This window comes from Lygodium microphyllum, chromosome 18 (genome assembly GCF_053477565.2).
Source record: "Lygodium microphyllum isolate KBCC chromosome 18, Lygodium_microphyllum_v1.1.10, whole genome shotgun sequence".
NCBI classification, from domain to species: domain Eukaryota; kingdom Viridiplantae; phylum Streptophyta; class Polypodiopsida; order Schizaeales; family Lygodiaceae; genus Lygodium; species Lygodium microphyllum.
Genome location: NC_141152.1, coordinates 122,422,660 through 122,450,290, shown reverse-complemented (window position 1 = coordinate 122,450,290; position 27,631 = coordinate 122,422,660). Strand labels below are relative to the sequence as shown.

Here is a 27,631-nt window from a genome sequence, read left to right as displayed (position 1 = left end):
GAGCCCGGACGGTCATTCTCGTGTATGTTCCCCTAGATTTACCTTAATGTCACATTAAATGTCACTTTAATGTCACATTCCATATTTGTGATCTTAACGTGACATTAAATATCACTTTTAATGTCACATTAATGTCACAGCCCCGTTGCCTCCTGGCCTGCGCCCCACTCTCCGTTGCCGCCTAGTATTGCGCCGCTGTCGTCTGTTGCACGCCAGGTCGCCTGGACCAGCGCCGTCGTGACCTGCACCCCGTTTCGTCGCCCGTCTGCTGTGCGTTGTTGGCGCCTGGCTCTGGTCACGACTGAGCCCACCAGGCAGTCCCGTTGCCTCTGTGCGCCTGCTGCACAACAGGTCGAGGCCTGGACTTGCGCCGTCGCGACCTGCACCCCGCTTCCTCGTCCGTCTCCTTCGCGCTGTTGACGCCTGGCTCTGGTCACGACTGAGCCCATCAGGCAGTCCCCTCGCCTCTGCTCGCCTGCTGTACAACTGGTTGATTCGTCAGGCGGCGCCACTTCTGCAATACGAGCTAAGGCAGCCGAGAGCGAGAGAGAGAGGATCGCCTAGACTTGGGCGCCGCCTGGAGACCCATCTGACGACTGCCGCCTGACAACTTCTTCAGAGAAAAGACAGTAGTATGGCTGGCCTGGATATGGATTTTCTAGACCGGACGGTGGGAGCCCTTGGCCCTGATTCCGATACAGAGGAGCCGGAGGATATGGTGCCGTGCACGGAGGAGATGCCTCCAGGTTCTGAACTGCCGCCTGCGAGCAAACGCTTTAAGCATACTTCTGACGAGCCAATGGGTCCTCAGGAACGTTCCTATGCGCAGGTTGCCTCTGATCCTGTGGATTCGCAGGAGATTGACTGGGAGCATTTGCTGGACTTTGCCAATACTCTGCTTGGCGATTATGTCCAGCATAATAATGAAACTTTTTCTGACGCGGGAACTGATGATGTGCTGGAAGCCATAGTGGACCCGAAATCAGTCTTGCGGTCCTTCTCGGTGTTTTATGACCGTGCTGTTATACTTTTCTTCACTGGCAGGATCCCAATGCTTTCCCATATTCGCCAGTGGATGCACCATTTATTGCAAGGGGAGTGTGTTGAGGAGATCTTCCTTGGACCTCGCGGCTTTTATGAGGTGCTGTTGAAATCGGAAACACATCGAGCTGAGCTCCTGTCCAAGTTGCCATTATTCTTTGATCGCCGCTTGGTCCATGTTGTACCATGGCGCCCTATGGGCGACTTCCAGCGTTTGCTTCAACGAGAATGCCTGGTGTGGGTGGAAGTGGAAAATTGTCCGGTGGTCTATTGGCCATTGTTGAAGGATGCGATGGCAGTTGTGGGAACAGTGCTGGTTCCCCCAAGCCTTAGGGCTATGAATCGAAACCGTTTATGCATGTTATGGGACACGGCCAGGAAAAGGCTTGCGTGGCTTCGCCTCAATTGTTCTGGCATGCATCCTTTTCATTTTTGCTTGAAATGGGGCAACTTTGCAGGACACTGCTTTTCATGTGGTAAATTGGGGCATTTTAATGGCCGAATGCCCTGAAAGACAACCATCTTCCGAAGATACGCAGGTTATGCTGCCTAAGGATGACATGGTGCTTGATGCCCCGGCACAAGAGGCCCTTCAGGCACCTAATGTCGTGGATAAAGCAAACAACAGGTCTTGGGTTTGGATTCCCGTAGCACTGATTGGATTGAGGCACGTCAAAAAAAAGGTAAAAAGTTGGATGCAGGCTTGGCGGATCCTGGGCCTAATGCTTCACAGGATTCCGTGCGCACGTATATGCGCAGGAAAGAAATGTTCACTTCACAGCAGGCTGCGCGTACTATGGCCCCGTTTGCCCCCCGTAATCAGTTTACAAGGAAAGTCTATACAGACGGTCCCAAGGCCCCACCTGCTAAGCTGGCATTTGATGCAAAAGGTAATGTGATTACACCCTGGGATCGGCGTTATCCCCGCCCCACTCCCAAGGCAGTGGATTTTCCTTCTACCTCTAAAGCAGGTCGCCAGAATTCGTTTGCAGTATTGGCTGATTTTCTGGATGAGAATGTCCTGGATGCTCTTGGGGAAAAGGTGAAATCGAGGCAACAGGCGCCTCGTTCCTGACTTCCTTTTTTTGAAGATATATGAAGATAGCCACGTGGAATGTGCGAGGCATTTGCTCTCGCCATAAGCAACATGCCATGTGGACTGTCTTGCATGAGAACCAGTGGGATGTATTGTGTGCAGTTGAGCACAAAAGTCACGGTGAAGCAGGAAAAGTTGTGGATTGTCATGGATTCTGTCTGTTTTATGCAGGGACACATGCTACGCACTATTCAAGCGTGCTGATGATTGTCCATGAGAAATACCAGCCTGTTCTTGTTAAAAATGACGTGCAGGGCCGCTTTCTGGTAATCGAAGTCTTATTTGAAGGAGAGATTTTATGGTTGCTGGGCCTCTATGCTCCGAATGATCCCGCATCCCGACGGGATCTTTGGTCGACTCTACAGGGCTCCATGTCACTTGGCCGAAGGGGGTTTTTGATGGGAGATTTCAATATGTGTGTTGACTCTTCTCAGTCCACTTCAGGGCATTCGGTAATGGATACGCCGGAAAGCCGGGTGTGGAATTCCTTTGCTTTGCGCGTACTTAAGCAAGATCTTTGGTCGTGGCTTCACCCTTCTTTTTCAGGGTTTACTTTTCATTCCGCACAATATGCAACTACTTGGTCGCGGTTGGACCGAATGTATATCATGCAGGGGGATGATTTTCTTCCCGAGATGCTGGAAATGAAGGTCTTACAGCAATATGCGTTGTCGGACCATTTCCCCCTCCAGCTTGAGATGCGGGCACAACCTATTGCACCTTTTATGCAGTTGCTGGATAGGCTCCCTTTACGTTTCAACTCCTCTTATTTGAAGCATTCAATTTTTTCAGGGCTATATGCAGCAATTGATTGAGAGGTTCTTATTGGACTTCGCCTTTGAGGGCTTGGCTTCATTTGCACGGCTGCTCTCTAATGTGCAGCGGGTTGCTCGGCAATATGGGATTCATCATGCCTCTCTTTGTTGGCGACGTCGACATGCAGCAGAGGACTTACTGGCTTTGGTCTGTTCCTTGCTCGTGGATTCCCCAGATGATGATTTTCTGCTGTCACTGGAGAGGCGTTTGGCCCATCTTATTCAAGTGTTTTAGTTGAAATCTTATCAGCGGGCCAAGTTGCATAACTTGACTGACACATTGCAAGATAGTGCCTGCCAGTCTCATAAGTTCTTTCGCGCCTTGCATGCTTCTCCGGCTCGCGAAAATATGACTAGACTCCAGGATTCGGAAGGTCGCATGGTCACGGATCCGCAGACCATTGTCAATATGTGCAGAAATTATTTTATGAAACTTCTTGGTTCTTCTCCCTCGCCTTCTAGCCAGGTTACGCATGCCCGCTCGGTCTTCTATCATCTGGTCCACCAACAGGTTCCACTTGATATGCAAGCCACTTTGGAGGCGGATATTTGCGAGGAGGAGGTTATGGATGTTTTGTTGCACCTGCCTAAGGATAAAAGTCCTGGTTGGGATGGTCTCACTAATGAATTCTTTGAGAACTCGGCCACGCAGTTGGTGAAGCCATTGGCGGTCATGTTTCAGCAGGTTTGGGAAACAGGGGTCATGCTTTCCTCATGGAAAGCAGGCCTTATCAAACTGATTCCAAAGGTCCCTTCGCCGTCAATGCTGCAATACTGGAGACCAATTTCTTTGATGGGCTCGATGTATAAAATCTTCTCCAAAGTGCTGGCGAATCGGCTTCACAAGCACCTTCCAGCTATTGTGCATCCTCTCCAATATGGTTTCATTAAGGGCCGCAACATTCTGCATAATATCTTAAATGTGCAAATGGCTATTGATTATGCGCGGCACTCCAGTCAGGAAGTGGTATTGATTCAATTGGACTTGGAAAAGGCGTTTGACTATGTGGACTGGTCTTTCATTGCAGATCTCATGTCTGCTATGGGCTTTGGTACTCGGATGTCCCGATTGATCTACACCATTAGTGCTGCGGCTTCTTCAAGAGTTATGCTCAATGGTGGGGTTATAGAGCCATTTGTCCTTGCACGCTCGGTTAGACAGGGTTGCCCTTTGAGTCCTCTCTTCTTTGCCCTGGCGACTCACCCGGTCCTTTCAATGTTATCCTCAATGGCGGCTTCTGCTCAGCTGGCAGGATTGTCTCTTCCTTTGGGGCAGCACTTCATTAGCCAATCTTTGGCTGATGACACCTTTATGATTTTGCGGGCGGACAGGGACAACATTCAAAAGGCATTAGATGTTTGGACGCTCTTTGGTCAGGCCACTGGTCTTCGCATCAATGCCTTTAAGTCAGCCATTCTCAGTTGCACGGAGCCTGATTTACAGTCATTAGGTTGGCAGGGCCAGGTGGTTTCCCGTGGCTCCATTGTCAGGCATCTTGGATACCCATTGGGGGTGGATGTACGGCCAAAGGACCTACTGGAGTGGATTTCACAAAAACTGGCGGCGAAGTTTATGTATTGGAAGTCGCAAGCGTGGCCATTCCATGTCCGCCTCAAACTGGCTCAGACAATTATGCTACCAATGCTAACGTATTTCCTGCCATTGCTGCCGTGGACGCCTACTACTTTGAAGGCTCTCACTCATCCCATTCGTTTCATGCTATGGAAGAAGGATTCACTGCAGGCAGGCATTTCGTAGATTTCATGGTCACATACATGTACCCCTAAACGCATGGGTGGTGGAGCTATTTTGGATGTAGAAACTCATATGCTGGCTCTTCGTTGGTCTCTTTTTCGTGCCATGTGTGTGGATCATCACCCGTGTGTCAGAGTGCAGCGGTGCGGAAGCGTAGGACTGAGAGAGAGAGAACGCAGAGAGAGAAGGGAGAGAAAGAGACAGTGTACACTGAAAATCTGCTGTATAAAGAATGCTGAATACAAAGATATACACGGGCGCAGTGCGCTGGACTGCGTGTCTCCACCTCGACGATGCGACCTGCTGTCCACCTCGAAGTCTGCTGCAGTCTGCACTGTCTGCTGTCAGAAATCTGCGAACAGAGACAGAGATCTGCACGGCACCGGTCTGTAATCTGCGACAGAGAATGAATGCCAGACTGCTGAAAACGTCAGCAATAAATAGGCGAAAATCTGCCTAGGATGGGGCGCCAAAATAGGGCGCAGCCAGAAATAAAATGGCTGCAGGCAGTCGGACTGCCACGTGGCAGTCCGACTGCACAGTCCGACTGTGCAGCTGGACTGTGCAGCTGCTGCCTGCACCTGCTGCCTGAAAACAGGCTATGATCTCTGACACCCCCTCTCAGAGCCTGGACAGGGCAGAAGCCTGAGGGATCTGGAATGTTGCCGAAGTAGAGCCTGAGGAAGCGCCTTCGTAAACAAATCCGCAAGATTATCCTCCGTCTTGCAATACTCCACAGTGATGGTCTCATCCAGAAGCTTTTCTCGGATGAAGTGGTACTGGATCTCAATGTGCTTCGTCCGGGCATGAAAAACAGGGTTCCTTGCCAAGGCAATGCAACTCTCATTGTCACATCGCAGCAATGTAGGACGAGTCTGGGGGCACCCAAGCTCCTCCAACAGTCTCCGAAGCCACACAACCTCGCATGTGGTGGAAGACGCGGCCCGATACTCCGCCTCAGTAGACGAAAGGGCTACCGTGGGCTGCTTCTTGCTACTCCATGAAATAACTCCTGCACCCAAAGTAAAGCAGTAACCTGTTGTAGACCGCCTGTGGTCCACGTCACCGGCCCAATCCGAGTCGCTCCAACCTGCAAGTACAAGATCTGACCCATCTGTCCCTGCGGGGTAATGAATCCCCAAATCAGACGTCCCCCTCAGATACCGAAGTATCCTCTGAGCAGCCTGCCAATGCACCGTCTTAGGTTCACTCATGAACCCTGCCAAGAGCCCAACAGCAAAACATAGATCAACCCTGGTGTTGAGAAGCCAAATCAAAGACCCTATCAACTGTCGATAGCGGGAAGCATCCGCCAAAGGAGAAGCTGAATGGGAAGTGGCCTTCCAGTTCGGATCCATAGGAGTAGAGAGGGCCCGACAATCTTCCATCTCAAAAGACACCAAGAGCTCCTGTACATATCTCTGTTGGGAGAGAAAGATCCCCCTCTGAGACTGAAAAATCTCATGTCCTAAAAAGAAATGGAGTAGCCCCAAATCCGTCATCTCGAACGTCCGATGTAAAGCTGACTTTGTCTCCTGGACCTGTTGTGCATCATCACCTGTGACAATCAAATCATCAACATATAATACAAACAGCACACAACCATCCTCGGAAGTGTGAACATACAGCTGCGGATCGGCCTTGGACCACCGATATCCCAACTGAGATTGGAGGAACGAATCAATCTTCTCGTTCCAAGCTCGCGGGGCCTGCTTGAGACCATACAGGGCCTTCTTCAACCTGTAGACTTTCCCATCTGAAGAACCAAAGCCAGGAGGCTGCTCAACGTAGATCTCCTCCTTCAAATCACCATTCAGGAAGGCCGACTTCACATCCAGCTGATAAACAGGCCATCTCCTATGGCCAGCCAAAGCAAGAACAGCTCTAATGGTTGCCATACGAGCTGTAGGGGCAAAGGTGTCATGACAGTCAATCCCTGGGCGCTGGGCAAAACCCTTAGCAACAAGGCGAGCCTTGTGCTTATCCAAAGTACCATCACTGAGATATTTGGTCTTGTAGACCCACTTGACTCCAATCACCTTCTTCTTCGGGGGGCGTGGCACAAGTGACCAAGTGCCATTCCTCTCAATAGCCTCCAACTCAGCTTCCATAGCTTTCTTCCATGGGGCGGATTGTAAAGCCTCCTTCACGGAGGTGGGCTCTCGATCCTGCATAACTCGGGACAACAAACAATAATTGGAGCACACAAGCTCCGAAGAATGCGCCTGGTGCCTCCGTGACCGCCGCGGACCATCCTGCGGTCCCCACTCCTCAGGAACCCCCTCGATCCCTGAATCACGGAGTGTGTCACGGGCCCAGCGAGGAGAAGGCCGAACCTCCCCTCGTCGTTCTCCATCAGTAGAAGACTCTGGAATGTCCACCGGTGGTAACTCCTCAGAAGGATCCGGTGGAACAGTAGACTCTGTGTCAGAAACAGAATCATAATCAAACGGCACAGGCTCCAGTGGAACTGTAGAAGGAGCCAAACTCTCCCCTGGATCTCCAAGAACGGGATGCTCCTCACCCGTTGAAGAAGCCGAAACCTCCACAAACCGCACATCACGGCTAGTATATACATCCCGCTTGACGGGATCATAGAGTCGGTAGCCTTGGGACTGGGAGCTGTAGCCAACGAATACTTGTTTGCGGGAAGCCGCTTCGAATTTGTCACGGTGAGCTTTGGGAATGTGAACATAGGCATCACACCCAAAGACCCGAAAGTAAGAAACTTCTGGCTTCGATCCAAAATACGCCTCAAATGGAGTCATCCCTTCCACGGCCGAAGTAGGAGATCGGTTAAGGATGTGAACTGCAGTAGCCACAGCCTCGGCCCATAGAACCTGGGGGGTCTGTCGGTGCTCCATCATGGTGCGCGCCATCTCGATCACACTGCGGTTCTTCCGTTCGAGAATACCATTTTCTTGTGGAGTATTCGTATTGGCAAACTCCTGGTGAATTCCTCTATCTGCACAAAACCGAGCAAATTCATTAGAGACAAATTCACCTCCCTTGTCGGATCGCAAGGTCTTCAACTTCCGGCCTGATCGGTTCTCCTCAAAGAGAAGCTAATCCTTGAAGTGTGAGAAAGCTTCTGATTTTAGTGCCAAAAAGTAGGCCCATGTCATCCTGCTATAGTCATCCACGATCAGCATGAAGTACGAGCTCCCACGCAGGGACTCATTCCTCATAGGGCCACATAGATCCGTAGATACTAACTCCATCGGTGAAGTAGACCGCCGCGAAGCGGTGTGGGGAATTGCATCCCTATGCTGCTTCCCCTTTATGCAGGAGACACATGGCTGCTGGCTCACCACTATATCCGGCAACCCTCGAACAAGCTGTCCCCGTGACGCCTTCCGAAGATAGTCATAGTTCAGGTGACCAAACCTAGCATGCCATAATTCAGACTGTGACTGTGAGGTAAGAAGAAGAGTAGAGAGGGTAGTGGAAGACTTCAGTTTGTAAATGCCGTTCTCCTCATATCCAGATGATAGAACCTTCCTCGATTCACGATCAAGGACTCGCACTGTAGAACTGTCAAATTCCACCAGAAGACCAAGGGAACAAATCTTATGGACTGAAAGGAGATGGTACCCCAATCCTGGTACATGCAAAACTTCTGAAGTATGGGTGCCACCTCGTCCATCCGGAATAAGCTGCATCTTACCCCGACCTGCAATAGAAACTGAAGAGCTGTCTCCAATGAGAACCTGCCCACGCGAAGGTCGCAGCTGGGCAACACCATCCGATGAAGGAGTCATGTGCCGTGAGGCACCACTATCAATAATCCACTCTCGAGATTGGGAAGCCGCCAACGCAGCATCAGAAGCATTCGGTGAAGCGTCCTCAATGACAACTAGATGTAGAAATGCAGCTGATGAGGGTGCAGCCACCGCTCTAGAATCCTTGGTGTCCTTCTTCTTGGTGTCCTTCGAGTCTTTGTCAGGGCAATCCTTCTTCCAATGGCCAGTCTTTCCACAAATATGGCATGTGGAGTCTTTGTCCTTGTCCTTCTCCTTGTCCTTCTTGGACTTGTTATCCCCCTTCTTCTTCTTTTGGTCCTTCCCCTTCTTCTGAGAGGCTTGACCTGTCAACGCCTCCGTCTTGGAAGCATTCTGTCCCTTTAACTGTTCCTCTTGGTCCAAGACCATAGGAACTAACTCCTCCCACCGAAGAGTAGACTCGCGCCCTGAAGCAATAAGGGCAGAGTAAAATGTACCGAATCGTGGCGGCAACTGGGACAAGAGTGTAATCGCCATGTCTTCGGAGGAGATCGGCTTCCCCGCATTCTGAACCTGCATCTGTAGCTGCCTTAGCTTGTTAATGTGTTCCCTTAGCGAAGAAGACTTATTGACGGACAAGGTCCGCATCTGTACCTCCAAAGAAACCCTCTTCATCAGGGTCATCCGATTGTACATTTGATCAAGCTCCAGCCATATCTCACGAGCCACCGTCAAGTGCTCGATGTGAGCGATCACGGCTGTAGTGCATGATAGAAAGAGAAAGGATCGAATCCTGGCATTCAGTTTGTCCCAATGAGATTGGGCCCTGGCCAACTCCACACGAGTATCGGAAGAGAGTTTGGACTCATCTCTTACCGAGGGCCGGTCAATATCTTCCTGTACCAACTCCGCCAAATCATAGGACTCCAGAATGGCCAACATCATAACGCGCCAAATGCGGTAGTTGTCGCCGTCGAGCTTCTGATCTGTAGGAAGAGCCGGTAGGACAGGCACCTTCCGGTCCATAATCGCCTGGAACTCCAAGTCCATCTCTGAAGACATCTTCACCTGCAATGCCTTCTCAAACGCAAAAGCAGCCCCCTCTGACTGAGTAGACTCAGCCTGCTAAGGCTCTTCAGCGTCTCGAAGCTCCTTCACTCGCCGGAGGCGATGAAAAAGCAAAACCTGCACTTTTAGGTTGAAAACTCAAACTTTCTCCGCGACAAACAGCAGTAAACAGCAGCAAATCCACCACCTGTACTCCTTTCCTGTGCGCCCACACTCGTTTCAGCCTTGTTCCAAGGCGCAGCCCTCCTGTCTGCCCTTAAACGCAAAAAACGCAAATTTGTGTCGCGATGGAAACTCCTCTTCAGGTTGATTCTGCGCTCATTCAGCCCTCAAACACTGCTCTGATACCATGTCAGAGTGCAGCGGTGCGGAAGCGTAGGACTGAGAGAGAGAGAACGCAGAGAGAGAAGGGAGAGAAAGAGACAGTGTACACTGAAAATCTGCTGTATAAAGAATGCTGAATACAAAGATATACACGGGCGCAGTGCGCTGGACTGCGTGTCTCCACCTCGACGATGCGACCTGCTGTCCACCTCGAAGTCTGCTGCAGTCTGCACTGTCTGCTGTCAGAAATCTGCGAACAGAGACAGAGATCTGCACGGCACCGGTCTGTAATCTGCGACAGAGAATGAATGCCAGACTGCTGAAAACGTCAGCAATAAATAGGCGAAAATCTGCCTAGGATGGGGCGCCAAAATAGGGCGCAGCCAGAAATAAAATGGCTGTAGGCAGTCGGACTGCCACGTGGCAGTCCGACTGCACAGTCCGACTGTGCAGCTGGACTGTGCAGCTGCTGCCTGCACCTGCTGCCTGAAAACAGGCTATGATCTCTGACACGTGGACCATCATAGCCCGTTATTTTCTTGAGGACAGTGGGCTACGCCATGGTAACACACGACTTCAGGCCTCCTGGTGGCATGTCCTTAATGCTGACTCTCGATTTTCCAGTCTCTCTTCCTCTTTGTTACTGCACTTGGTCGGCTCTTGGAAAGTGGTGCTCCAAAAGGCCCGTTGGCATCCAGTGGGGGACCGCTTGCAGACTAACTCCTTTCAGCTGGAATTGTTGGCAGTATCGAGATTACTTTCATGGGAAGACAAACATCAGCTCAGACCGAGATTTAACCGCATGGCCCGTTTAGGTGTGACTTCGATTGCGGATGCTACCCTTGCCACTCGCAATGTCCTTGCATCGTTTCGGACTGCTAGGAGACTTTTCAGGATCCCGCGCGGATACCGTGGTTTATGGGGAAAGCTTTTGTCGGAGCTTCAAGGTAGGCAACCCTTTCCTGCCCTGGCTGTGGATCGTCCTTGGCAGGACTGGGACCTTGCAGGCCGGTTGAGTCTGGAAAAGGCCTCTACTAATCAGGTGTATCATCTTCTCATTCAAGATCACCAATGGCTGGGTGTGAAAGCTAATACTGTTTGGGGACTGCGGAAATCGCTGTCATGGTGGCAGGCAACGCTGATGGAGGGCTGGCTGAATAAGGCACCTTTCAAATGCAAGGTCTTTCTTTGGCGGGTAATGATTGGTGGTTTTCCTCTTGCCTCGGCCCTTTCCAAGCGTCGAATCTCCAATGGCAATTGTTTCTTCTGCACCACTATTGCGGAATCGGCCCGACATCGTTTTCTTTCTTGCCCGCTCACCAAGAATATCTGGTCACTCTTGTCGCAAATCTGGCGCGTAGTGGTGGGGTCCTCACTAACTCCTTTCGATTGGGTTTTTGTGCGCCCAAAGTACCCCACACCGCCACAGTTACATATGAAGATCTTATTTCACTTTTTCAGATACTGGGGATGCTGGCACATTTGGACCACACGCAATGCTTTTCTCTTTGATTCGGCCTCTAATGTACCGAGACATATTGCCAGGCTTAAAGGGCTCTTGCATTGGCAGCTAGATCTCATCCGACACTCCGACTTGCTCCCTCGGGAGGATTTGCATCCCTGGCATATGGCAATTGCCTCTGGGTCGTTGCCATGATTGATGTAACCTTTTTAGTGCATTAGTACAGGGATTTCCCACACGTTGGCCTAGGGCCCTCGTGTCTCTTGTAATCATGTAATCATGTAATCTTGTACCTTTTTTCCGTAATTAATACAATTACCTTTTACGAAAAAAAAAAGATATATGAAATGACATGAGATGCTTTATTAACGTCTACAAGAGGCCAAAATGACCTGTGAGACTAACAGTTACTAAACAAACCACCAAAGGTTTTGGTAAAAGATTTATGAATTTTGTTATGGTTTTGTTTGACATTGCTAAGGCTAAAGTAGCTACCGATGGTACATCAATGATGGAACATCAATTAGAAATGATGGGACGTATTGTGAAAAATGATGGGACATCAATTAGAAACGTTTAGAACTGTTTGAATACCTTATGTATGGCCTTTGACTCTAGGATAAATCATAACAAAACATGTATGAGGAGTCTAATCAAGCTTCCACCCCCTTTCTTGGTTGATCGATCAAGGCTACAAAATCACCACCACCACCACAACAACAACAGTCAACAATCCAAACCACCACCAACAACAACAGCCACAAAAAAGAAGAAGAAAAAAAGTGCTTGTTTTTTGGTACGAATTCGTATGGTATGGTACGGTACAAACTGTATAGTACGAACCAGTTCGTACTATGTACGAGTGCAACTATGGCGGAGACATACACAAATATTTTCTCTGCACTTGTGTATATTTCTGCATTTCTATACAACATACTACAATGCAAATTTTATGTGTTTCACTGTCTCCTTTTCTCTCTCTCTCTTCTCTTTGTGTTCACTCTCTCTAAGTCTTGGTCCCACGCTTTCGCATTTCTGCACTTTGACATGGTATCAGAGCAAGTTGGACTGAGTGATTAAAGAACCTACCATAAACTCTTTCTTGATGCTTGCAATTGAATTGGACAAATAGTCCTTCAAATATTCTCCTCTCGCAGTACTCGCAATAGGGTTTTGGGAAGTCTCTGTAATCACTGCATAGACTGGTTGGGTTTGTCCAAAGGATCCTTTGTTTTGATTCTGATTCAGAGTTCCTATTGAGACTATTAGTTGTTGGTTCTAGTTGGCAAGGTTCCATTGTTGAGTTGCCATTGGAGGAATTGTTTGAGGCTACTATTGTTGTGGTTGAACCATCATTTGAGGCATTGCTGTCTACAACCACTGTGGATTTTGTGCACTATACTACAACACTATTTGCATTTGAGGGTAGGGATACGGAACAGTGGTTGGGACTACATTTGGTGGGTATGCCATTCATATATGCTTTCACATCGTTGCACTCTGACAAAAACTACCTTAGGAGACTACCATGTGCACCACATTTTGGCCACTTTTTTAGTGGGCGGTCACACAGTTGTGCGCCACCCTAGACAACTTATGCCTATAAATAGGTAGTCACTTCATTTATTCTTTACTTCTACTACTCTCACCGCTCTCATTTATTCTTGACCGCCTTCTTCTGTCACCACCACCACTTCCCTTCTCTCACCAGTCCCTTCCACTACCCTCACACGCCTTCAAGAGAACATTGCGGTTCATGGATAGTGGTTGCCTTCACCATTCCTCTCCTGCTTCATGTGCCCTATTTCTACATCAGGCCTTGTGTTTGGAGCATCTTCCACCACACGAGTATGATGGATTCGGAGTTGACCACTCCAAGGGTGATCGAAAAGGGATGAATGTGCATAGATCCATGTTTACATGAACAAAATGCCAATGCATGGGGTAATGCAAAGGAAGATGCAAGATAGCTTGCTCATGCAGAATGTGATGCAATGGTTCTACTTGGACAGTGCCCTTGCAGGGGAATTGTTCACTTGCTCAAGCGTCCTTTTACAATCATGTTATCTTGACAGTGCAGATGAAGTTACAAATGTTCGTAATGTACAATACAAAGTAAATAAATGTCTGAGAGAGAAAAATTGTAAACATCATCATTGTCACTATCAAGAGAAGGAAGTTATACATTCTCAAAGTGGAAGGGAAAATTGTAGACCATTCCCCCCTCTCACCTTTGGATGGTGGAAGGAGAAGTAAGCATCCCCTCTGTCCCCAAAATGTTGATGTTGATGGGAAAAAAGAGTAGCACCCAAAGAAGAAGAGTGAGATACATGTCCAGTTGAAAATCTGTGAAATGAATAGCTTGTGAGGTGGCATTTGAAGAGGCAATGACAAATCTTGGGAAAGAAGCGCCACCAAAAGATGCAACCATGGGAAAGAGTGCTAAATAATCCAAGGCTTTGCTAGGTGGTAGATCCTGGAGAAGCAAATGTCAATCTGCAAAAGGAAGCAAAAACAACTACATAAGATCATAAAATATGCAAATCTCGACTTCAATGTTAAGTGTAAGTGAGTGCTATGGATAATGGTGAATGGGACTCCCACTATCAAAAGGTACATATGCTAAGAATGTAAGAAAGTAAAAGGAGAAATGTGTAGCAGAAAAGAGAAGACAAACTAAGTGATGTGTAGGTGGGGAGTGAAGGAATCATAATTTTGCTAGGTTTGCTGATCAGCCACACTGTCTATAGCTGATGAATTGTTGAACTACTGCATTTGTGATCTATAGCTTCTATATAGACTGCATGCTCATCATACCTTGGTTTTTGCTGCCATCAACCTGCCACATCATCATTTATGCATTTTTGTTGTCGTCAACTTGCCACATCATCATTAGCTAAAACATGCTTAATTAATGAAGAAACATTCTTATTTTAAAAAGAAACACGATTCTAGAGAGTTAGTGTGTCCCACATTCAAAACCCTAATTTGGGTGTCGTAAAATTTCTATAAATAGGCATGTAGCCCACCACTCTCTCTCAATCTCGTTTTTGCAGGTTTCAAGTTCTCTAGCTTCGTTGCCCACACCCTATTTGCAGAGGACATCTTATCCGAAGCTGCCCATTGCTGTCTACATCAGTTTGGCGCTTGTTTCTAGTGTCCATCACACAATCTACATTGATTTTTGCTGCATTTCTTGATCAGCCACATTGTCTACAATTAGCGAACTTCTGAACTACGGCTTGAAGATATAGTTTATGGATGTCGGTATAGTCATGTATTGATCCCTACACAGTAGCAAATGTATGTGTATGGACTGCCACGTCATTACACTTGTTTTTGTTGCCGTGAGCCTGCCACATCATCATGCGTATGTTTTTGCTTGCGTTAGCCCACCATGTTATCAACTTGTAGTTTTTCTATCTCCTCAGGTACTTGCATTTTGTCTTTCTCTCTCCTCACTGCCTTTTTGCATTAGATTTAGCCTCTTGGACTGTGTTTGCTATTGGTCGGCACATGGAGGCTACCTTGCTACGTTTCGGGATTTGTTCAGAGTATAACACGCTCTCTAGCTCATAACCTTTGCCTTGATCCTAGAGATATGAGAGTTAGAGGTTTAATATTCACTGCATAGTGTGTTTGTTGTATGAGCATTGTATATTCACTAATCATTCACTTCATTTGCATTGTGTTCACTGTCTCTGAGTTACTCTAACCCTAACTATGTTTTGTGTTTATTAGTTTATGCTTTGTTGTTCAATTGGTTTTGTGTTTTCTGCATTTAGAGCATTTCTTCACATGGTATTAGAGCTATTGAGCTAAAATTGCATTAGCTTGACTTAGAGAGTCCCAAAATACACTTAATTAACGAATAAATATTCTTATTTTAAAAAGAAATTCGATCCTAGTGTGTTCCACATGCAAAACCCTAATTTGGGTGCCCAAACTTTCTATAAATAGGCATGCAACCCACCACTCTCCCTCAATCTCGTTTTTGTAGGTTTCAAGCTCTCTAGCTTTGCTGCCCACACCCCGTTCGCAGAGGACATCTCATTTGAAGCTGCCCATTGTTGTTTATATCAAATTGGTGCTTGTTTCTAGCTTCCATCATGCAATCTACATTGATTTCTGCTGCATTTGCTGATCAGCTACATTGTCTATCATTGGCAAATTGCTAAACTACTGCACTTGTGATTTACGGCTACTATACGGATTGTCTCGTCACCATGCTTGCGTTTTTACTGTTGTTAGCCTACCGCATCATCATTAGCTTGCTATAGTTTTTCTCTCTCCTCATTTATGTGCATTTTCAGTCTTTCTTTCTCCTTATTGTCTATCTGCATTAGATCCAGCCTCTCTAGTTGTGTTTGCTTCTGTTTGACACATGGGGGTTGCCTTACTATGTTTTGGGATTCGTTCGGAGTACGACACACTCCAATTCATAATCTCTGCCTTGATCCGTGAGATATGAGAGTTCGAGGTTTTGTATTCATTGCATAGTGTGTTTGCTATATGAGCATTGTATGTTCAATAGTCCTTCACTTTATTATTCATTGTGTTCATTGTTTATGAGTTACCCTAACCCTAACTGTGTTTTGTGATATTAGTTTGTGCTTTGTCGTATGATTGGTTTTGTGTTTTCTACGTTTAGAGCATTTCTTCACATTATCCAGGAGTTAAAAGGCTCAATCATAGCCAAGCAACCTTAAAGAGGGGAAAGGGAAGAGCTACTCAAGAGGAATGACTGACCAGCAAGAATAAAAGCTGCAAAAGGGCAAAGCTACCACCAAAAGCTAAAATGGACATTATTCATGATGGATGGGCAGACCTAAGGAAGATGCCCGAGAGATTGTTGGAAATGGACATGACTGGTGCTAGAGCTCCAGTCGTCCTTGTCTGAGTCAACAACTATTGGATCCAGAAGCCAAAAAGCACGCAACAGAGGCGAGGGTGATAGATTTTGATGCCAGATCATAAAAAATGAATTTTGCTAGGAAAAATCAAGATGGCGAAGGGTGAGAGGGAGTCATAAAAAATTTGCAAGGTGTTGGCTGATAGTAGCCATACAGACATCCTGCCCACAATACTGATGCTGAGGCAAGAGGACATAAGTGAAGGAGACAGCAGAATGGGCAGGCAGCTGGGATGAGGAGGGTAGGAGATGTAAGAAGGCAATGGCAATTAGGAGAGACCGGCAATGACGAGGCAGAAGGATAACCATTGATAAGGGAGTGATGCTCATTCAACACAGTGAATTCAGAGCGATAGAAATGGTGTCTCCATTCTTCAATGTGACTAATGGCAAATAGCATTACCTTGTCACAATCTGTATCACCTGTTTGATATTCTATTGCTTTATATCTTTAGAACTGCCACGCCTATGGGCAAGCTATTCTGCAACTATATTTTCTGTCACCATGATTGGAACAGAGTCTATGCCCTCCCATAGGAGTTTAGCAGTTGGCACTTGGCTTGGATATGGCAAGGACCTAGTGGCTTGCGCGCGATGTGATGAGCCAGAGGAGACACAGAGACATTGCCTTTGGGACTGTCCTAGAGTCCAAGAGATTTGGAGGAGAGCTCTTAGGATAGTATTCCATGGTACAACAGAGTCCATGGTGGCGACACGGGGGGCTGCAGCTTGGGTCACAGACAGAGGTCTAGCTTGTGGCTATGAGGAGCATTTCTTTTCTCATCATTGGACAGCATCTGAGTAGGGTCCCTACCCGAGACTAGTCACAAACACAGTGGACTTAGGGACATTGTCACAAATGTGAGCTGATTTCCAGCATTATAGCTTGGTATATATGGACTGTGAGATGTAGCCAGGCCATTGATCTTCAGGATATACCCACTGGGGAGTCTTTATTGAGGATTTGGATAGAGATAGTCCATACTCTCCGTGGGAGATGGGAGAGGTTGCAGGGCAGCTCTGAGAGGATGAGGAAGAAAAGAGAGGTTTTCCTGAGGATTTGGGATTTAGACACCTTCTTTCACACTACCCCTCAGATGGTCTGGCACTTTAGCCCATCAGATTGGTTGTTTACACAACCATTGTATCTTTGATGTACTTAGTTACTCTTCACAGAGTTTCTTGTACTTTGTATTTACCTTAGGGGAACTTTCTCCGAGGTGTTATTAATAGAGTTCTCTTTTCTTGGAAAAAAAACAGAGTCTATGTCCTATTGCATGTATAGGGTAATGCCATCAAGTCAATCACTGCTACAAACTGAATTGTTGGTATCTCTAGAATTCTGTCAAGTTACAGCATGTTACATTTCTCTTTCTTGTGCTTTTCTTCTTGTTGTGTGTATGACTCTGTCCATTGATGAACTTGATGCCTTCAGGTGGTTTCATGCCTCCATTTCTTACTTAGTAATTCTTTCCATTTCAGTTCTCTATTGCAGCTATCAATGATGTGGACATTTCACAAAATAATTGGCAGCCTCTGGCACCTACAAAAGAAGCTCAGGTCTGAATTATAACATGCAGTTCTTCAATATATCAAATGAAACACAGCTGAAGCAAACTTGAACCTTGGCAGTGAATCTGAATATATCTGGGTTGTACTCTCTTAAGTGACCAGATCTGAGTTTCTTCCTTTATTTAGGAGTTCCATCTCACCCAAATGTACAATGAGAGCCTTGCACATTTGCAAGCTGAAGAATATACCAAAGCACAAAAGCTTTTTCAGGTTATTATTGACCACCCCTTGAGCATAAAAGCACAGGTAAATAAAAATTTATTTATGAACAACTTGTCTTCCAAAAGTCCAAGGTTAGTGCGTGTGACCTGGTTTGTGCACTTTTTTTTATTTTCCAGAGAGAGAACAAGATAAATTCTGACCCCATGCTTCAACTCAGGTAATACCATCAATAGAATCTGGTTTGAGCCGGTAAAGCCATGAAATCAGATAGAAAATTTTACAACCTTATTCAAGAGCATTCTGTGAACTTCAGTTGATTGTGTACAAACTAACACAGAGAAATATGTACTTCATGACAACATTCTCAATATATCTGTTACTTGAGTTTGCAAACAACCTTCTGGTAGGAAGTACTTGATTGGGATGTATATTTAACCAAATCGCTTGGATGGAACAACCAAACATTTGGAGTAAAAACTTATGCTTTAAAACTGTTAGAATGTATGCAAAAATAGGATTAAGTGTTCAATGCTGAACTCAAGTATTAAAAATAAAGGTGAGGAACAATTATTTTACGGAATGAAGTCCCTCAATACGATGGCATTGCTTCTGCAAGGTGCGATCTGCACTGGTGGTGAGGTTGTTCAGGATGAAAGATTGGAACTACTGGTGGATAAAAGAAGACTCAAAGCAGGAAGGAACAATCTCACCTCCTCTTGTTGTGGCAACAAACAAGGCAAAACTCACACTAAATGCTGCTGAGATGATGATTCTGCATATAGCTGAACACAATATCTCAATACCAGAGAAGTGACCAAGTCTGGTGGGCACAAAGCACCCCCATCAAACTGCTAAGGGGTGGATCTAACCACCAATTGTGCTTGTAGCTCAACAAATCTGCTCAAGGTAAAGCTGCTTCTGTAATAAGTGATAGTGAAGGGTGATGTGCTTGGTTCTCCAACTGAGGACTTGGTTTCAAGCCAATGCAATGGCACTCTTTAACTCTTAAGGGTGATGTGAGAGAGAGATGAAATGATATATTAATGTCTCCACAAGGCCAAAATGACCTACGAGACCACGAGTTACAATCATGTATATGATGGTACAACTGTCTCAGCAAAACATGTAGCACAAAGCAAATAAGAAGGAAACTAAGGCTGTGTGTAAAACATAGGAATCTATCTAGTAATAGTGAGCTCCAGATGGTACAATCTCATGTGGATATAGAGGGCCTAGCTCTAGCCCGAGTGATAATCTCTTGTATTCACCTATGAGATGTTGTTATCTGTGTCAGCCTAGGCCGTCTGGATTGGCTAAGCTGAATGGGTCAATAAATCAGTACTCCAAGTCTGTGTGAATATCGTAGCGGTGAGAAGTCTCCTATGTGGATTGGGGTTGTAATTGTACTGAGGTCTCCTAAGTCTTCCTCGCAAAGAAGTCTGTGAGTTGCCTCTGGGAAGGGCCTAGGCATCTTGGATCAGCTGCTTTCTTGAGGAGGATGTCATGAAGTCATCGTATCTCGAGGAAGAGGCCAAGGCATTGCTGATCGGTAAAATCCATGACTCTAGATAGCGGTCCAAATCCATCTCTAAACAGATGGTGGAAATGGCCTCGGACCTCACAATAAGTTGGGCATTTGCAGATATAATACTTTTTTGTCTGTGGCGCTAACTGACGTATTTGGCATATGTGCTCATGTGATGGGATGGATTTGTATGTGTCTCAAACTCTAGCTGATGTGAGATGCACAATTGGCCAGTAGTACATTTGATCCCATGTGAATGGTGGATGTCCATGTATCTTGGGCAAACAATAAATCCATTATCTGTAGTATGAAGAAAATGCTCACGGTAAAAAGCCATCTTCATCTTGTCCTGACACTGACGTGCCCCCTCCCGGTTTGTGACTTGACCTACCCCATCTTGGTTCGCCAATTTGCCACACCTGTTGGCCTGTCATGTCTTGGCACCATATCAATAATAGCTTGTGTCCCATCACATTCTATTCCTCCCATCACCGACATGATCCAATTGCTAAAGTTAAGCCTAAAATTAAAAGCTTCAACTTTAATTAATTAAATTGAAACATTGGCTTGTTAGGGATAGTTCACATGAAATTGGGAATTTTTGATTTTTATCAAAATTTCCCATAATTTATCCAATGAAAATGGGCACTTTAGAAATTTGAGCAGCTTTCTTCAAATTTCTTCATAAAAAATTCGTTTGTTTTCAATTTGAGCTCTCCCCATGGCATCTACCATTGGGATGTCAAGATATGACATCACAATTGAAAAATTCTTGGGCGTCAGCTTCTCTATCTGGAAGACAAAGATTCAGCTCATACTTTTGCGAGAAGCCGCATGGAGAGTCATCTCCACTAATGAGCTTCGGAGCAATGCACAACTTCATCAAGAATGGCTTGAGAAGAATGAAAGTGCACTTGCCATTATCGCTAACAACCTTCTTCATCACCTTGATCTTACAAAAATGGCAAAAGAGGCATAGGATGGTCTTCAAACCACATTTGGGGGAGAGATTAATAATTTCAAATAATTTATAGAGATAAAAATTTTTAGTATCTCCTACAATCCTTTAGAGACTCTTAAGCAGCATCTTGATCATTTAGGTCTTCTTTACCATCAATTGACCACTCTTAATAGCTATCTAGATAATGATAAAAAGGCTATACTTCTTAATAACTTGATGAAAGAAGCACAATTCTACGCAATTGTGACAGCTCTCAAGGTGGCTCGAGAGATGAACTATGGTTGTTGAGCTAAAACATGCTTTTCAGCTGATTAGCATTCTTAAACAGCCCCAAAACACGCTTAATAATGAAAAACCCTAAAAAGGGGAGTGGTCCGAGAGAGTTTCAGTGGTCTCCCGAAAACCCTAATTTTTGAGGCACCCTTCCGCATCTATAAATAGACAAGCTGCCCCCATTTAGCCTTATTCCGTTTGTGCAGGTTTCACACACTCCAGTGCAGATTTCAGCCATCAGTCTACCTCCATGTGGCTGTCCAGCCTTTGTGACTGCTGCCACCTCTCCCTCTAGCCTTGCAGTGCCTTGGAGCCTTCTTCCAGTTGTCATCCACTGTCTGGCGCCATCCCTCCTGTTGCGTTTGGCCCTGTTCCTTATCTCTAGCACCTCCACCCTTATGTGCTCTCTGTGTTTGCAGCTTTTGGCTGTTGGCGATAGTAGGCAGCCCTTCTCCTCCATTAGGCGACCTTTAGTACCCTGCGTTTTGGTCCTCTACTGCTAGGCGACTGTTGTTTGATGCTCTCCTCCATCAGGTGACACTCTGTCTGCTGCATCTGCAGCTTTCTAGGGCCACCCTCTGCCCTCTGCACCTTCTATAGCTTGCGTTTGGTTCTTCAACAGCCTCTGGTACCATCGTTTTGCAGCTCCTCTACTTTCACACTCCGACTGGTGGTCACAAACTTGGGATCCATCTCTGGTGGACGTCACACTCCGACATTTCTCTGCCCTTGAGCACACTGTATACTCTTACATTCATTTACAACATTTATTCACTTTAGAGTTGTGTTCTCTCTCTCCCTTCTTCTGTTTGTATTTGAGTTTTGAGTTTTGCATTTAGGGTTTGAGTTTTGCCCTCTGTGTTTGTCGGTCTCTTTGTGTTTTTGTTGTGGTCGTACACTCTGTGTGTCCTGAGTGTAAACCCTAGCAGCTTTCTTCACAATGGTCGCCATCCTTTTGGATGAGAAAAGGTACAACAAAGATGTTGACATAGTACCAGCAACCCTCCACACCAAGAAACAATTGCCCAAGTGTTGATACTATAAGTGTATTGGCCACACTATTGACCAATGCTACGAGAAGAAAGATAAGCGACATGCTCAATATGCTGCTACTAATACCTTATTAAATAGTGATCCTGATGAGCCACCTACTAGTTTTAACAAGGCCCTTAATGTATATATTTAATCATTGTCTCTTGGCAATGCTGAACCCTATCAATATGCTTTTTGAATCAAATCCTAAATAAATAAATAATGTATTTTGGAGTTAGACAGTGACCATGCCCATGTATGTGTTAAGATCTTTCCAAACACTTATTGTGGGGGGTAGTTTGGCCGGATTTTTATCCATAGTTGTCAGGTACGAAAGGTATGATATGGTATGGTATGATAAAATATGGTACTAAATGGTACCTTATGATTTTATAAGGTACGGTACGATATTAGTACAAAAAAAACTTGTTTTAGAAAAACATAAATCATTAAATAATAGAACACAGGTTTAAAGTGGAAATAACCATTTCGTTACAAAATAAGATGAATATATGAGGGTGGCCCTTGCGGTTGCATGCACTGCGCACAACATGCGATACAACTAGAGACTAGTGTCTAGTACCTACATGGACGATGGATCGTAGTGGCATGTGGATATAATGATAGTAGAGAGACCTATGAATCTATGATGAGGCATCACTATTATCATCATCAGAACCATCTAAGTGCTCATCAAGAGAGTCTAAAGATGACTCCTCGGCATCGGATGATGAGACATTTTCATACTCATCCTCATTGATGAGGTTACTATTATCATTAGATAGTGGCTCCCTAGGCGCTGAGGGTATAGGCAAGTGGGGGATGTCATCATGAGGCACAGGATGGGAGCTAATAGAGCCCCGCCTTACATATGTTTGCAAGCTACTCGAACCTCCCCTTCTCAATGTTGGAGGGCATTGAATGACTATGTCTCTGCTACCACCTACTTGAACTCCTTGCCCTCGAGCACGTTGATTGCGAATGTCATGAGTATCTGCTGCTATAAGCTCTCTATAGAGCTCCACAAAAATCATCTCCTCCTCCTCATCCACATTAGAGGGGCCCATCTACAACCATAAATTACAATACTCAAAGAGAGAGAGAGAGAGAGAGAGAGAGAGAGAGAGAGAGAGAGAGAGAGAGAGAGTTGAGCCTCAAAAGATTCAACTTTCAAGAATCAAGAGAGATAGAGGCTTGGGGGAAAGAGAGAATCAAGATACATATTAGAGAGAATAGGAAGATAAACGATTATGAATAATGAAAGAAACAAATTTAAAAGACAATGTATACCTCAATGATAGCTTGTCAAATGTGGTGATAGATGAAGGTGCTTGTAGTTTTCCTCCCCCTCTTGTGGGTGTCTACGGTCTGCAAAAAGTAGGTGGTAAATGGACATGAGATGAGTATGTTGATAATACCTGGTTTCTTACGATCACTCCATTTGTCTCTTTTCCCAAAGATTTAACAATCCCATAGTGCAGTAGTAGCCCCAAGGGTAGGGTAACCAACACTTGTCTGCCAAAAAACCAACTTGCTACGTTTGACATACATCCAACTACTCACCATGTTCTCACAATGTGAATTGCTCGAGTTAATACCAGCTTGCTTAAAAAGCCTTGGGCCATAATAACCGAAGGTTGACAACCAACATGCTATTAAAAAATGTTGAAAATTAAGCTATCATGTGCAAGTGCAATGACACAAAGCCTACCCCACATCCACTTGGGAGTCACCTTGATTAGGTACATTCTCCCATATTCACCCCTCTTTTCAATCAGTCGCCACATTCATTGACTTTCATCAACCAAGGCATTAGAGATGCATGGAAAATAACATGTTGGTCATGATAAGCAATGCCACTACCAGCTAGCCATGAGATCTCAAATGTGCATAATTCTATATTTCTTTAAAAGTCCATTTTAATAGGGACTTGGGAGTTATGCCCTCCTCATTTTGATATCCCAAGTGATTAGTAATGTTAGCTTTCTAGCCCCTTCACCTTTGTCTTTTATGCATTATTGCTTTGAATGTCAATACATAGGTGCAAACATAATTACCGTACTTTGCATGGTTTGTCTAGACACTCATTCTTCTCAACATAGTGGAACTTAAAGTTGTTGCTTTGCATGTTAATACATATGTTCAATATGCACGTACATAATTGTCATACCTGCATGGCTTGTCCAAACACTTCTTTTCATAATAGTGGAAATTAAAACAATTTACGTAACCAAGCTTGGGTCTACAGTTATAAGCTTCTACATTGACAATGGTGCATTTTTTGCTAGGCATTTAACACAGAGGATTTTGGCAATCAACAACTGCCTTGTCTTAGTAATCTCCTGAGAGGGAGCAACCATGTGATCAAATAATTTAATTAAGTTTGGACATGTTATGTATAAAAGTGTAAATGATATTCATTTTATCTTTGCAGCCCGAATAGAATCAAGGGCTCTATCAATTCTCTTCTTCTCTTCATCAATCTTTCTCGTCCTCATGTCGTTGTATGTGACATCGGTCCATCCTTCACATGGACCCACATTGGCAATGGCTTTTACCATCTTCTTCCATTGCTCTTGCTTTAGGACATTGAATGCAAGATTACACTCAATCATCGAGCGTTCACTTTCAATGTCTGTAAGTTGTTGTCTTTCTCTAAGAAACACAACCAATCCATACACATGATTGGGAGCTTGATAAAGAGAGGATTGCCTCTTTGGTGCTGCATGAGCCTCCACTCTTTGTCTTTTGCTGGAGCCGGATGCGGATGTGGAGTCCCCACCAACAATGGTGGAGGCCTCTTCCATATCAGTTGAAGATACGCCCACATTCGATGCTTCCTCATTAGTAGGCATAGGAGTTGGTGCTGATATGCCACTTTCTCCTCCTCTTGTGGATCCCTCTTTCATCTTGGCAAGAATCTCGTGCGTGATGTTTCGAGGGATTTCCCTGCATGGAGCAACTTGCCCCCTCGTCTTGGAAAGATGTTGGAGAAGTTGGGTCACACCACTTGTGCAGCACTTCTCGCAATACTTGCACGACCAATGGTGGGAGTTGGGGACTTCTTTGTGTCCCTCTCCACATGGATGGCGTGCAAATTGAAGGCCTTGTGCTTCTCACGAGAGGGAGATGAGAACGGCAAATGCTTGCTGAATTGGGGTGGAAGTATGGAGGAGAGGAGCACCTTTTGTAGATGAGAGAAGGGTCAAACAATCAAAGAGGGGTCAAATAGTCAAATAGGGATGCCAACTAGATGGAATCCAAGGGGGGTTGGAGGAGGATTGTATAGCTAGAAAAGGGGGTGGGCTGAAGTATCCAAGGCTTCCCACCCCCCTAAACTGCCATGCAAGACGACATGGACCCAAAAATGCGCTAGTGGGAAAGGGCAAGAATATGCAGGAACGTGCCAGATACTGTGGCTAGAAACGGGCAGTTTGACCATGAATACATACCGTATCGTATGCTATGATTAGTACTGTATGATGTATAGAGGCAACTATGTTTTTATCCAAAACAATTTGTTCTTTCCTTTTATGATTCTATTAGAAGCTATATTTTTGGGGAGATATAACCACTTACCACATGATCTCTGAGTTGATCCTGAAAGCTATACCGATGTATTTGGCCTCTAGTTATGTGCCTAATGCCTTGAATCCACGTTGACTTTTGATCAGCCTTTGAGCCATGCACACGTACCTCCTTTGGGTGGATTAGACATTGCCTTTTAGAGGTAAGGCCTTCCCTTTTTGTCTTTTTCCATACGTTGTATCATGGGTTCGGCCACCCATGACCCAAAGGAGGGATTTGTTAGATTTATTTATCCTCGCATGTGGATACACATTATTGTGTGTAAAAGTGCGTGTTTAGGTGTGAACACCTTTTTCACCACTTAGCATTTAATAAAGGTTAAAGAGCCTGCCGGTCCATCTTCATGAGCTTCATATTCAATAGTTTGACCCTTCAATCTTCTTCAATTAATTAGATGTATCATGAAATGATCCGAGTCCATACATGGTTGGCTACCAAAGTTAATTCACTTTTTGGGGATTGCACAAATCTAAAGCTTGGTGGAAAGTGACAAAAATGGAGGAATGAATCAACAAGATGCCATTCAAATGTAAGGTGGTCATTTGGGGAATGTTGGTGGGGGGCCTTCCCCTTGTGTTAACTCTTCACTGCAGGGGTATTTGTATTTGAATTGTTTCTTCTATACGACTATGGTTGAGTTTCCCCGTGATAGATTCATTTCTTGTCCTTTTTCTTGGAAGATTTGTGCTTTCCTCTTAGACATTTGGCATGTTGTGGTGGGAACTAGGATTCATCCTCTTGATTGGCTATTTGGTCACCCTGAAAGATCCCTTGATACTAGGATGCATATGTACCCAAGATGAGCAATGATGGCTGCTGGCATATTTGGGCTGCTGGCATATTTGGGCCACGTGCAATGCATTCCTTTTGATGTTGCCTTAGGTGTCTAGAATTACATGGCCAAGCTTAAAGGGCTTCTTCAGTGGCGGCTTGATCTTATTCAGAATGCCAATACTTATTTTGTAGAGGATTTAGTACCTTGGTTTGGGTTGTCTCTTTAGTGAACTTGCCCTGATTTTTGTATTCCTTGGTGTTTCTTTCACATGTTGCTTGTAAAAGAGAGTTTAGTTTATGCACGATGGCCTATAGCCATCTTGCATCTTCCAATCATGTAATCGTGTTTTTTTTTTCGTGATTAATACAACTACCTATTATTGACAGAAAAAGAGAGAATATTATGATAAAAAGAGAGAGAGCTAAATATCGTGGTCTGATGCAGCCTCATATGAAGATTTTGTTTTACTTTTTGGATTTTGGGATTGATGCATATTTGGGTCACTTGCATGCATTCATCTTTGATGCCGCCTCTGTTAGAGAGTCATTTCCTGGACAGCGCAGAGTGCCACGTCAGCAGACAGTACAGTCGGACAAGTGCCACATCAGCACAGTCGGAGAGGAGCAAGAGCAGTCAGACTGTTTTATGCAGCTGACCTGTTTTTTTATCATTTTCGTGGCATTTTTCCACTGCTATTTATAGCAGTTTTAGTCCAGCACTTTGCTCTCTCAGTCTTTGTCCTACGCTTTTGCATCGTTGCACTCTGACATGGTATCAGAGCGGTGAAATCGGACTGACTAATTGAAGAACCTACCTGAAGAGGAGATTTCAGCTCGAGACACAAGGCTGCGTTTTTAGCATTTGAGGGCGAGCAAGAAGGCTGCGTATTGGAACAAAGCTGAAGAAGGTGTGGGCGTGTGGGAAAGGAGTCCAGTTGGTGAATTTGTTGCAGGTTATTGCTGTTCAAAGGTGAGGAAGGCTGTGTTTTAGGCCTTCCATTGCAGATTTTACCTTTTCAAAGAAGGTTCGGGAAGCGGACGAAAGAGCCCTAACAGGCTATGTTTACACAGTCAAGGGGGGACTGATGTTTTTTGCGTTTGTGCAGGCATTGTAGGTGAACATGTCTACAGAGACAGATTTGGAGTTCTGAGCGATCATGGACATGAAGGTGCCTATCATACTGGCTCTTCCATTGGATCAGAAGCTTGATGGTGACAATTACCGCATTTGGTGGGTGATGATGTTGGCCATTTTGAAAGTCTTATGATTTGGCAGAGTTTGTGATGGAGGAGATTAACAGGCCCGCGGTAAGAGATAAGTCCAAACTCTCTTCCATTGCTCATGCGGAGTTGACCAAGGCCCAGTCTCATTGGGACAAACTGAATGCCAGGATTTGTTCTTTTCTTTTTCTCTCTTGTACTACAGCCGTGATAGCTCACATCGAGCACTTGATGGTGGCTCGAGAGATATGGTTGGAGCTTGACCAGATGTATAACTGGATGACCCTGATGAAGAGGGTTTCCCTGGAGGTGTAGATGGGAACCTTG

The 27,631-nt window shown here is 45.3% G+C and overlaps 1 protein-coding gene across 2 annotated transcripts in view; it reads left to right on the top strand.

Moving 5' to 3' along the window:
• LOC148021323 (Tetratricopeptide repeat (TPR)-like superfamily protein) overlaps nt 1–27,631 on the top strand; it is a 127,708-nt gene that overhangs the window by 18,515 nt on the left and 81,562 nt on the right. For both annotated transcript variants that reach the window (XM_087699195.1, XM_087699196.1), the window contains exons 3-5: nt 17,679–17,756; nt 17,895–18,014; nt 18,107–18,147. In XM_087699195.1, the coding sequence (XP_087555321.1) occupies nt 17,679–17,756; nt 17,895–18,014; nt 18,107–18,147 (239 nt within the window). The remainder of the gene's footprint in view (nt 1–17,678; nt 17,757–17,894; nt 18,015–18,106; nt 18,148–27,631) is intronic.